Source organism: Tamandua tetradactyla, chromosome 9 (genome assembly GCF_023851605.1).
Source record: "Tamandua tetradactyla isolate mTamTet1 chromosome 9, mTamTet1.pri, whole genome shotgun sequence".
Classification (NCBI taxonomy): Eukaryota; Metazoa; Chordata; class Mammalia; order Pilosa; family Myrmecophagidae; genus Tamandua; species Tamandua tetradactyla.
In genome coordinates, this window is record NC_135335.1 from 106,224,391 (window position 1) to 106,237,945 (window position 13,555).

Here is a 13,555-nt window from a genome sequence, read left to right on the forward strand (position 1 = left end):
AGAAGGAAAAACTTACAAGTGTGGAATGGTAACTCATACCAAACTCTGCAATCTGTTCTATAACTACTTGTTACAATGTACTCTGAAATTTATTGCTTTTTTGTATATATGTTATATTTCACAATCTAAAAAATTTGGATTAATTGCTATTTCCTTTCAATGTCATTATAAGGACAAAATTAAATACCGTGTAAGAGCTCTCCTTCATAAAAGACACTCAGTAAAATGAAAGCTAGGTATTTAAGTAACAGAAAAATTAAAAATACATATGTTACTTAAAAAGCAAAGTACAGCAATAATATCTACAACTATTTAAGATACTGGAAATTAAATAGAAAATGAGAATGGTTGAGGATGAGATAATGGGATTAAATTGTACCTGTAGCGTATTAATCAACATTGTTAAATCATTTTATTCTCAACTATAAAATTAATAATTTTAACTTAAAACAAATACCTTCCACTGTGAGCATGAGGACAAAATAAGAATTCTCAGCAATCTTGAAAATTTATAACCTTAGGCGAAGACTGGACAAAAGAAAATTAGTTATGGATCTGAGCAGCAAAATAAATTCAGAAAATTGAATCTGCCCAGTATTAATACGCTTATACATCATACCTTGGACACAGAGTCAATTGTTGTTTAATGATATACAGATATCTACACACATAAAGATGAACTTTCTAATGCATACAAAAGTTGTATTTTAACATAATTATAATCGCACATATAATACTGGCTTGATGATAAAATTCATATTCTACAAAGTGCAATGAAAAAAAGGGGAGGTAGTTTCCCTCATTCCCATTCTTGTCATTTTTAGCCCTAAAAGGTAACCACTACCAATGGGTTGGAACAGAGCCTTCTAGACTTTTTTTCCTATTTCCTACTTTGTGAGACTAGTCTATAAATCTAAGTGCTTTTTTTTTCCTATTTTAACATCCTGCTTTCTACCTTGCTTTTAAAGAAAGCTGAATAATCATATTTTGGAACATAGCAACTTTTTTTTCCTCAAATGACATAAAGAATACTCTTAAATATGATATACATATATGTTATATATGTATAGGATTTAACTCTTAAATATGATATATATATATATATATATATATATATATATATATATTACATGCTATATATATAGGATTTAACAAATAAGTATGACTGCTGAGTCCTTGTATCCATTATTTCTTTTAGTCTCCAGCATCTTGGCTCAGCTAGAAGGAAAAACTTACAAGTGTGGAACGGTAACTCATACCAAACTCTGCAATCTGTTCTGTAACTACTTGTTACAATGTACTCTGAAGTTTATATATATATGTGCTAAATAATGAAGAATGGAGCTGGAAAGAACAAAGCCCATTTTATTGACCAAAGTTCTCTTTATATTCATGTTTGGAAGGCTTATTGATTTTTACTTAAACTGAGCGGAATCACATATCTTAATTAGTTTATTGAGAAGTATACCTGGAATATCTGTGTGTAAAAGATAAAAATGTCACAGAAAGCGATATCAAAGTACATGTAAGATGATATTATTATAGCATAAAATTGTTGACTAAATTTGAATTTAAAACATGTTACATTTACATATTATGGAAGTGTAACTGATTTATTGTTTTATTATATATAATTCAAAGGTAGAATATTGCTACTGAAACAACCAAAATAGAGAGGGAAACAGCACCCCAATCAGTGGGCTTGCTAATTTTATTTTCTAAGTGTAAGTGAATAGGTATATTAAATTTTTCTCAAGTTCATACATGCAGAATTTTTAAAGGACATATTTAGAATAAATACCATAACCATTTCCTGCTAGAGCCTGGCATATAGTAGTTTCTCAATAAATACCTGTTGAATAAATAAAAATAACTTAATATATATTCTATTGGGCTCTAATTTGTGACACCTATTTTACAAGGAAACAAATAGATTAATTTAAAGATTATTTTTATTTCTTTTTTTGATATTCATAAAAACTTTAACTATAAGTAAGGACAGTCTTTTAAGTAGGTAAAATAGGAGAAGCATATATAATATCACTATGTGTTTGTCATGAAATCACCCTTTAAAAATGTGAATATCTCACAGGGATTTAAGTAGTGCTGTAAAGAGGATGCTCATATAAGATCGCTTTTTATGGCACTAGTTGGAGAGAAGCAGACAAGAATAAGCAAAAGAGAAATAATCCAAAGCAATGGATTCTTGAAGAAGGTAGATAACAAACTGCCAAAAGGTAGTATTTAGATTGGAGACATCTGAGGAGAAAATAGCTTTGGAGAAACAGTCAACAGAACGGAAAACAGTTTTACAAGAATAGAATTAAAATGGTAAAAGCAAAAGATGGATGCCTAAGGACAAAGTATTCTGAAGTTCAAAATGGAAAAAAAAAATCTGAAAAAGCAATAAATGGTAAATCAGCAGGTCTCTTGTATGGGAAGTTAACTTTTAAAGACGATGAAGTTGGCTTTGGTGTTTGAAAGGGGTAGGGGAGGGAACTTGAGATTAGAACACCAAGGCTTTTGAGCAAAAGACATTTTCCCACAGAATACTCTGGGATCTGTATGTGCAAAGGCACAGAGGGAGAAAGGCCTGCTTTATTTGATTTTTTAACATTTTTAAATTTTTTGGTACTCAAGTAAATAAACACACACATATATATGCTCTAAACATCCTATTTATATCTATATTTTGCAATAAATAAATATAATGCATGTATACATAATCACATAAGTACTTATTTGAATGATAATAGGGATAATAAAACTGTAATTGCAGCAATTACAATCTCAGGTCAAAATATTTGGAGGCAGCAGGGATACATCAGTACATGATTAAGCAGTCAGATGTAAGATTAATAACTGGAGAGGTTTCCTTAGTAGGCAGTTAAATCTAGAGATTATCAGCATGATGGGAGACATTTATTTCTTACACACAAATCATTCTGACCCCAACACTATGCAGAATAAAATGAAATGCAACAATGTATGCATTAACAAATACATCTTTTAAAAATATATTTTGAATTGTAGCTCTGCTTCCTTAAGAAAATAATTCATACAATTTAATAAAATGGAATATTTATGGATTAAAACAATCGCAGAGAAGCAAAGCGTGTTAATGTTAGTGCAGCAAAATGAACTAATTACTGCAGCCGTATCTGACTTTGGAAATCAGTCTCCTGGAAGGTTAGGCAAAAAAGGGAAACAGGTTGGTTAAATTCTATTCACTCAAGTATCAGATGCTCTTTTCAAGTAGGCAGGGTAGACATCATTAATGAATAATAAAGTTCATTTATTTTATGATTTCTGTTTACCCATGTCAAAGATTTAAACTAGCTATGGTAATTCATAAAAGGGTTCTAAATATTTCCCAGTATATAGTATATAGTATGGCAAAAAAAGAAGATACAAAATTATTCGCAGACGTAAACTTTTCTTTAAATAAACTCAAGGATGAATTGATTGCATGCATTCGTTCATAAGGCCTGGCTAGTGATATAAGGGACAATGTCTTTCTGTATAGTTTATTAAATATCCTTAATCTACAGTCTATTGAAACTTATAGAAATATCACTGATGGGGAAATTTTTGCTTCCAGTCCATCATAAAATGTGAATAAAATAACAGCAAATAATAACCCAAATATATAAACGTGGGCAGAATTCGTTATGCAAATAATTTCAGTAATCGTTTCTTTGCCCGAGCATATAATAACACATAATACATTTTGTCTGCCTGCTTCCACCCTTCCCCCAACCACCTGCCCTCAATCATTGCTGGTATTTCCCCTATCTGTAGCATGGTTATTTCCATTTCATCATGGTGAATTTAGTTACTTATTTATAATCAATCACTTAGTTAAACACAGTAAGATTATTCTCTGAAATAATAGCCACATAAATATTCTACAAGTAACTATTCTAGACACAGAAGTTCAACTTTGCTGGGACACTATACTTTAAGGGCCATATGCTTATGAAAATATAAATCAGTGTTAGGGAAATAGTACAAAAAATGGAATAAATTAAAATTAATGTAGTTTTCATTGGGAGGAAAACATTAAAATTACCAAAACATATATCTTTACTAGGAAACATTTGTGACAAAGTAGCTAAAACGTAGGAGATGAATAAATGATAAGCAACTTGGTTACATTTAGGCATATAGTTAAATTCAAGTTGGTCACATATATATGATTAAAGACATAACATTATTAATTTCCAATGACTCTATGCTAAAAACCAAGGTATTACTTCCAAAGACAGTGGCAAAGAACATCAGGGGGAAAAAAAGATGAGAAAACAAGCAGTCAAATCAGACAGTGAAAAATGAAAGGTTTCACTTTCTAAACTTCCAACATATCTGCAAATTTCTTTTCTCCTCGAAAATCTATAATCAGATTAATCACTATAGTCCATCTAGAGTATAAAAAAAGGCGAACACATCTGTGGTTAGAGCAGACAAATTTGGGCAAAAAAAAAAAGAGAGAATAAAAGAACCACCAATCCAATGTTCATTCTCAGAAAGCCTTAACTTTCGCACCCGACTCTTGAACCCCCTCAGTAATTACTAAATGCTCAAGTTCCCTGTCAATCTTAAAAGGAAAAGGGGGAGAAGCATGCAAGGAAAGCACATTACCAAACAGCCTCTGAAGTCCTCAGAGAACTTGTAGATCGGGATCTCGGCTTCATAATAATGCTCATTTTGAAAAAATAAAACAAAAACAAAATTCTCCAAGTATTCTGATTAATACATTTCCGCTGTCTTTCTACAAAGAAGATTTCAAATGTATTCCATTTCCAAGGGCCGCTGCTTGAAGAAATCCCAATTTCCAGGAGTCCACCTCATGCCCCCAGGCCGGCACATACGGAAGGTTCTAAGAGGCAGGAGCGCTTCCCTCTTTCATCCTGAATTTACCCCAGGGTGTTGGGAGGTGACAGTTTCTCTTCTGTCTTGGACTGCCAAGGGAGCGACTGGGGTTTTGAATCTATTCTTCATCTAGGTCACAAGGGAACCAACACACTGAGCGAACCTCTCCATCTCCTTTTGGGCAGTGCAATGAAACGTTTCCAACGCTGTGAAAGCAAGCAGGTAGAAGAGGAAGGAAAATGACCGCGAGGTCCTGTCACACGGGAGGGCTGTCAGGGAAGTTCCATTTCAGGGCCACCGCAGGGCAATGCTCTGCTCAGCCGAGCCAAGAACTCAGCGAGGGCGCCAAGCTTTCCTTCCACGCTGCCGGTCCCAGGGCCGCTTTACCTGCAAAGGCGGTTCCCGTCCTTGTCCCCTGCTTACAATCTGACTCCAAGTCTTTGTGAATGAGAAGTATCATTCAATCTCACCGGGCAGAAACTATTCCTCAAGGGTTGGATGACGTCGGTAGGAAGGCAGTTCAAAACAGCGCAGGGAAGTGCAAGAGGGAAAAAAAAAAAAAAAAAAAAAAAAAAAGGCGCCCAGCCGGGCCTCCTTGCAGCTGTTCAAAGCAGAGCCGCAGACCCGCGCCACAGACCAGGACTGCAAAAAAAAAGCAGACAGGACACCTCTGGAAACTTATAAAACTATTTCCTCCTCTGGGAAATAAGCCGTCCTGTGCTATTCAGGGTAAGGATTTGCTGAGTGCCTTTATGAAGAGCACACCCAAAACAAAACCCTCATTTTCTCTAACCAGCTCACCTAGAAAAAGAACATCTCTTTTCGGAAGCAAACTTGAGGACTTCACAGCTGGTCATTTTGGGCTGCTTTAATGAAATTAACTGCCTCTTACAAATTCAGCAGAATGTGACTGGTATCATTACATCAGGCTGTGCTGGAATGTTTACATGCTGCAGAATCTGATTTATTATTGCTGGACAAGTGGCGATACATACGAGAGGCTGTTATCTTGCACAATGTTTTCCAGACTGTGTTTCTTTTGAACGTGATATGCAAATTTCATTGATCGCCCTCCACAAAGATTCTGGATTTCCTGATTCTTAACATCTCTTCCTTAACGAATGACGCCATATATGATATCACCATCTCTTATTATTCTGAAGGCCAGTCCCTGCCCCATCTCTTACATCTGAGATAACACTGTTCTATTACTATAGACGCAATCTAAGTCGATTAAAATTGCTCCCAAGAGAAGGAATGTTCGATCACCCTTGCCTGCCCCTCTGAACATTTGCCCAGAGGATATATATCCATTTGGATGTGTGAACTTCAATGTTTTGGGTGTGAATTATCAAAGGAAAATAATTTAAGCGTTTTGATTCCTCAAATGACATTTGTTAATACGTCTGTGCTCTAGTCTGACGTGAGTTTGATATTTATTTAGCCTTTGCAGACAGGATGTTGGAGAGGAGCTGTGACCCACCCAGGCCACTTGGAAAATTAATGTAGTAAGGCATCCCGCCAGAGGCTCCGGCTGCTTATTACAACAAACCCTTTAACTCCTCCCCTGGTCACACCTCAAGGTGGATTTGTGATTTTAGTCTTCTCTCGGGGACCCTCAGGCCTCCTAAGGGAAATGCCAATAAGTGGCTCTCCACATAGCTATCTTCTTAAGCTTTCTGGTTTTCTATGTCTGCCCAGGGACATTCACATATTTTTAAGCTCTGTCCTGTATTCACTGTATTGCTGGCACTTTAAGCTGGTTAACTTACCATGCATTTTCGGAACTTCAAAAGCACACTTGTGAGTCTACTTATTTTAGGCCAGAGGGAAGGAAGAGGGGTCTTAACTTTTTTCTTCTTAAAAGTTTAAGCAGGGAAAAGGAAGGTTTTAAAGCAAACCAAGTAGAACTGCTATTTGTTTGGAGCACTGTCCTGTTCTATGTTCTATCTTCTAGTCTCCTTTTCAGAAGGAAAGTGACAGGGATCTGGGATTGTAAATGTCTGAATGTTGTGTGCTAAAGTCTCCTTAAATAATCAGCCCTGTGTTCTCTCCTCCCCCATTAGGCTCTCGGTTCCAGCGAGATCACTGAGCTCACTGCCCCTCCCTTCATGGTCACATACACGTAACAGTGTATTGCTGTCGGACAAGCTGCTCCCACCTTACATGCTCAGAGTTCCACGTATTACATGCTCTAAGAATCTTTCTCTGAAAACTCTACACTACTTCGAGGGCATCTACTAAACACTGTATGACAGTCCCACAATGACTAAATCATTTCCATCCCCAAATAAAACAGGGTCAAGCGGGAATCTGACATTTTGTGTCACTAGCCAGGATACCCAAAGCTAATTTGGGTTGGTACATCAAGAAAGAAAGATGCCCAATGCTGTCAGGCCACTGAGATTTCATAATTCTACTTCTTCCCCTGACGTTTAGGGTACTGATAGAATAATAACCTAATAGTACTTAGCACTGTCATGATTTCTCTACTCTAAGGCAATTTTCATATGAACATATCTAAAATTGGGATATGGTTTGTACACGGAGTATCCTGTATTTTTTCCTCTGAGAAGCATCTCAGAATGGAGTGGATGGAGGACCGGTCTGCACATTCCTGCGGCACACAAGCATATTAGGAGATACAGGCTGATGAGGATGCCTGAAAAAGGGGACACTGGGCTTTAGGAACCACCTGGCCCTGTCAGTAGGGATTTGGGAGAACAAGTCTCTGATCTAGAAGCTGCTATTTTCTCAGCATTTTCGTGATGTATTGAATTGTATGATAGGAGGTAGACTTTTTTCTATTTGCCTGTGTTGTCATAGATTTTGAATGAATTGTACGACAGATGTGAAAGTCTGTGGAGTTAGCCATCTGCATATATTTTGCTCAATTAAACCATTAGTCTGTATGATGTTTCTGAAACTTCAGTCATTTAGGTACCACACCTCTATAATTTTTGCATATTGGCATTCCATCTACATATTACTAACCTGCTATTTTTTCCCTGACTCTTTTTTTTTTTTTTTCTTGCATGGGTGGGGGCTCCAGGAATTGAACCCAGGTCTCTGGCATGGCAGGCGGGAATTCTGCCACTGAGCCACCGCTGCACTGCCCCATTGACTCATTTAAAAAAAAAAACACAAATAAATTAATTTTTAAAACTTTATATTTATTCTGTAAATGTGTTTGATATGCTGGTCATATTTTTTTCCCCAAAATGCAAGTTGCTATAGATAGAGAGAAAAGAGGGTGCAAATATTACCTAAAATCATCTCTCATAGGTCTAGTAATGCCCACAACGTGTTACAGCAATACTCACAGAAGACATCACTTGGATACAAATAGATTGGTGTACCCGAAAATGTCATCTCCCCTTCTCTTAGCATTCAGTGGTGCGATTAACTTGTGGGACACTAATGACATTTAAACATGAAACATACTGAAACCAATCAAATGAAGCATGAAGGAATGACTCTACTATAAATTCCAGGCTTTCTCAGGTACTAGCACTTTGAAATACCCTGCTTCACTTTCAAATCTTAGGCCCTCTAACTAAGCTACTATTTTCGGGCTACAATGGATACTCCATTCTTCCAATCTGTTATGAGCCGCTTTATTAGAACCATGTTAGAAACTGATAATATATTCACACCTTCAAAGTTACTTAAGTTCAGGACCACAAACATGTAAAATAACTTTTAAAGAAAAATGGCCATGGACCTGCAGATTTTTAAAGTTTCCTGGTATTGTATTCTACATTGTACTCTAACATTAATGAGAACCAGTCACTTCGAACTCTTGTAGCATTTCCTTATTTATTGAGGAGTAATGAGGTATTTGCCTTACATGGGGAGGGAGGGGGTTTTGAGCAGATTTCTGATAGCCTCTTTTACTTTACTATACTCACTAGGTATGCAATCAGATTCAAGTTGATTCCTTTTGGCATGGATCTGTTTCAGACCTAAATTCTTTAATTCCTGGAAACTCCAGAGTAGTATATTTGGAAGATTCCATATCTATTTTGTAAACTATCTAGTTAGGATAATAGTAATCACCAATAGCCATTAATTGCCTACTAAATGCTGAATACATTATATACGCTCTCTTAGTCATCAGAACAAGTAAGCAAGTTAGGTGTAATACAACTGATTTTATAGATAAAGAAAGCCAGCAATCTGTTCAAAGTCAGATCACGGTGGCATAAAAAAAATATTTGGGCCTAGATACTTGTAATACGAAAACTTTGCTCTTCTTGATGTATATGTGTGTGTACACATGTGTGTGTAAGGTATGTTTGTTGCATGGTATTAAAAATTGCTACTGAGTTCTTGGAAATTATTTTTAAGTTATCCACACTCTTCAGTTGGACAGTGGCAATGAATGAATAACCATTAAAAATAGTGTTTATGTGTGCTACAGATATAAAAATGGACATATGTAACAATAACTTTTAGATTTTCAAGACATCCAGGAATAAACAACCTGAATTCACTGTCTAATTCTTAGCTTACAAACATGATGATTTTTAGGCATATGAAACAAGATTACCAGTCTGTTAGCCATGAAGTGTGATAAGGCCTTTAGCCATAATGGTGATTTGCTGTTACCTTGATAATGGATGGCATTTTTATTGCCTCATTAGGTAATACTAGCTAACAAATGATCATTTTAAAAGGTAACAGTATCCGAGACCTCTGATAATGTACAAATTTCAATAATTGTCAACAAATCACATGATTTATCTAAAGGTGCAGAAAACCAGTTTATAAAACTAGAATCAATATTTCTACTTGATTAAAAAATGTTGACATGAGATGCATTTGGTAATTGACTTTTAGAACTTTGCACTAATTCAAAATATTGGGTTTAAAGAATGAGAACATAGAAGGAATCAGGTAAAACATCCAATTCAACACTTCATAAGGGTTGTTGTATTTCCTTTGCTTTCCATCTCCCCTCCTCTTTTTTTTCACTTTTCTTTTTCTTTATTCTTCACTTAATGAATCTGCCAATTTAACAACATTTTTAAAACCTTTTTATTTTGAAATAATTTCAAACTTATAGCACAGTTGCAAAACTAATATAAACCCCATACATAGAACTCCAACATACCCCCACCTCCCCAGATACACCAATTTTAACATTTTGCCACCTTTGTCATATCATTCCCTTTGCCTACTGTTTACCTAACTATTTACCTATTTTCTGAACATTTGGGAACAGGCTGCACATTTCATACTCTTTGACTCTATCATATACCCCTGTGTATTTCCTATGAACAGGAATTCACTTACATAATCACAAGTGTGGTTACCAAGCTCAAGAAATTTGACTTGCATATAAACTTATATTCTATGTTCCAATTTTTTCCTATGTCCCAATCATGAACTTTTGAGGCATTTCTCCTCCATTCTTAGATCCCACCGAGTGTCATGCATTGTATTTAGTTGTCATTATCTCTTCAGTTTCTTATTACTTTTCTTAAATTATGGAAGTATATAAAATATCAATCTTCCCAGCCCATGATTTGATTCAGTGTTTAATTGTATTCACAGGGTCACATACTTTCACCATCGTACATTTCTAAACTTTCCCTTCATCCCAAACAGAAACCCTATACTCCTTCTGCATTAACTCCCCATTACCCCCATTACCCCCACCCCTAGAAACCTGTACTCTACTTTCTGTCTCTCCAAGTTTGCATATCCTGTGACATTTTCTCCATTACGTGACCATGGGGTGTAAATTAACATTCTAAATCTATAATAATTTTGTCTGCTTTAATACCAACTTAACTTCAACTGTGTGCATAACCATATTCCTATACCCTCCATCCCTCCATCTTTATGTAGTTCTTATCACAAATTACATATTTAAACATGAGTTCAAAAACCAGTGCTTTACCATTACATGTAATGCATTTGCCTTTCAGATCCTATCACGGAGTTAAAAGTAGGGTTACAAATAAAAATTACAATTGGCACTAGTATTTATATATTTACCTATGCCATTATCTTTTTGGGAGAACTTTATTTCATAATATGGCTTCAGTCAGTTGTCTAAAGTCCTTTCCTTTTAACCTGCAGAACTCCCTTTAGCATTTCTTGTAAGGCTAGTCTATTGGTGAAAAGTCCTTAGTTTTTGTTTATTTGGGGACATCTTAATTTCTCCCTCATTTTTGAAAGACAGTTTTGTCAGATACGGAATTTTCAGATGGTGGTTGTTTGCTTTCATCAGTTTAAATTTGTCTTCCCATTGCCTTCTCACTTCCATGTTTTCTGATGAGAAATCAGCGTTTAATCTTAGGAAGAGGTATCCTTGCATATAACATGTTGCTTCCACTTGGGGCTATCATTATTCTCACTTTGTTTTGGCATTTGACAATCTGATGATAATTTGGTGCGGTATAGGTCTATTTGGGTTTATCCTGTTTGGAGTTTGTTGAACATCTTGGATGTGTATATTCATAGATTTTATTAAATTTTGGAACTTTTAAACTATTATCTCTGAACATTCTTCCTGCCCATTTTTCTCTTTCTTCCCCTCCTGGGACTCCCACAGTGCATATGCTGATACGCTTGATGGTATCCCACAGGTTTCTCAGGCTCTACTCATTTTTCCTCACTCTTTTCTATTTCTGCTCCTCAGACTGGATAATTTCAATCGTTTCATCTTCAAGTCCACTGATTCTTTCTTCTGTCAGCTGCAGTATTCTCCTACAACCTTCCAGGGAATTTTTAATTTCTGTTAATTTGATTTTCACCTCTGCTTGAGAGCTTTTCATAATTTCCATCTCTCTGCTGGCATTTGTGTTTATCTATGGCATTTCTGATTTCCTTTAGATCTTTGTACATGTTTCCCTTTAATGATTTAAGCACATTTAGGACCACTTTAAAAAGGTTTTATACAGTATGTTCCAGGTCTGCTCCTTCACACTGATAGTTTCTGATGCTTTTCCTTGCCTAGGACATTGTTTCCTGTTTCTTTGTATGTTTTAAGACCTTTTGTTGAAAGGTCATTTCAATTATTTAACATGTTTCTGCTGAGATTTAGACTCTGAGGCATCTGTTCCTTAAGCTTGTATCTAACTCGTGTTATGACAGAGCTTTCCTTGAATGCCAGAAGCTAACAAAAAGTTAAAAAAAAAAAAGGAAGGCAAAAAAGAAAAACATGTTTCTCATTCTTTGCAGACTGACCTATGCAAATGCTGTATCTATATAGGGTATTTGGAGAATAGCTCCATATCAAGCGTGCAAGTGTGCCTCTTGTCTTAGGCATACATGTGCAGTCCTAGGAGTCCCCCAATTACATGGATATGAATGCACCCTCTTCTCTCAGAAACAGTTTCCTCACAGTCCCAGGCACTGCAGTGTAGGTTTTACAGTGAACAATCCCTTGCCCTTCATAGCACAACTTGATGGTTCTCCCATGGTATTCTGTAGGAGAGCTCAGCAAGCCACCTCTACATGCAGCACAAGTTCTGGGACAGCGAGTCCCTTAGGCCACCACCAAACAAACTGGGCCAGACATACATGCCCCCAGTATGTGCATGGGGTTACGCTCTTCTCGGCAGAGGTGGAATCCAAGGATACACACTCAGGCAGTGAAGGGGTAGGAGAAGGGCCAGCCAGGGCCTGAGGAGATTCTACCACATTTCAATGGCCTTTTTCTCGATTCAGCATCTACCCTGCTACCTTAGTCCTCTAATTGTTTTCTGGCACCCTGAGAAAGAAATTTCTGCCAGTTCTTGCTGATTGTTCAAAGCTTCTACAGGGGGATGGAGCCCTGAAGTATTTCACTCCACTACCCTGACCTTAATGGTTTTTCTTAACATCATTTAAAATTAAATATTGAATTTTTATTGAAGAAATACATGCAAATAATTTAATCAAACAGTCATGATAGTAGTGTCCTCACTCTCCAACACTGATCTCTTACTCCACATCATTTATTGGGGTGAGGCACTCGAAAGGTGATAGGAAGCTCTGGGGTGCTTCAGTGGGGCTTATACACTGTGAGCTTCACTGGAGTGGGATTGGGTGCCCAGTAGGTTTCTCCATTGTATATGCCAAGTGTGAATCTTTGTAAGATTTTTTCCTCTAGGTTAGTTCACTTTTCTAGGGAAGGAAAAAATATTGCCTCTGTGCTAGTTTGAGGCTATTGTGTACATCAGAAAAGCCATGTTCTTTTTCCTAGTTCAATCTTGTCGGGGCAGACCTATTGTTTCGGTGGGATCTTTTTTATTAAGTTGTTTCCATGGAGATGTGACCCACCCAATTGTAGGTGGGACCTTTTGATTAGGTGGTTTCCATGGAGATGTGTCTTTGCCCATTCAAGGTGGGTCTTCATCCTTATACTGGAGTCCTTTAAGAGGGAATCATTTGGGGAAAAGCTTCAGAGCAGACACAGATATTTGGCGATGGAGAAAGAAAACACCCCAGGGGAAGCCATTTGAAACCAGAAGCTAAAGGACCAGCAGCGGCCAGCCACATGTCTTCCCAGATCAGCCTTTCTTGAGTCAAGGTATCTTTCTGGATGCCTTAGTTGAACATTTTTATGGCCTTAGAACTGTAAGCTTATAACTGAATAAATTCCTGTTATAAAAGCCAACCCATTTCTGGTATATTGCATTTCCTGTAGCATTAACAAACTGGATCAGTCTGCTAGAGTTTCAGTGTT

The 13,555-nt window shown here is 36.6% G+C and overlaps 1 protein-coding gene across 21 annotated transcripts in view; it reads right to left on the bottom strand.

The window, feature by feature from the left end:
- The window catches only part of PDE4D (phosphodiesterase 4D), a 1,724,553-nt gene that overhangs the window by 341,765 nt on the left and 1,369,233 nt on the right, over positions 1-13,555 (bottom strand). The window contains exon 1 of one of the 21 annotated variants that reach the window (XM_077117224.1): positions 4,642-5,393. The exons of the other annotated variants lie outside the window; for them this stretch is intronic. Within the exon in view, the coding sequence (XP_076973339.1) occupies positions 4,642-4,706 (65 nt within the window). The 5' untranslated portion in view covers positions 4,707-5,393. Of the gene's footprint in view, positions 1-4,641; positions 5,394-13,555 lie in introns of those variants that run through there. 21 annotated transcript variants of the gene reach the window in all.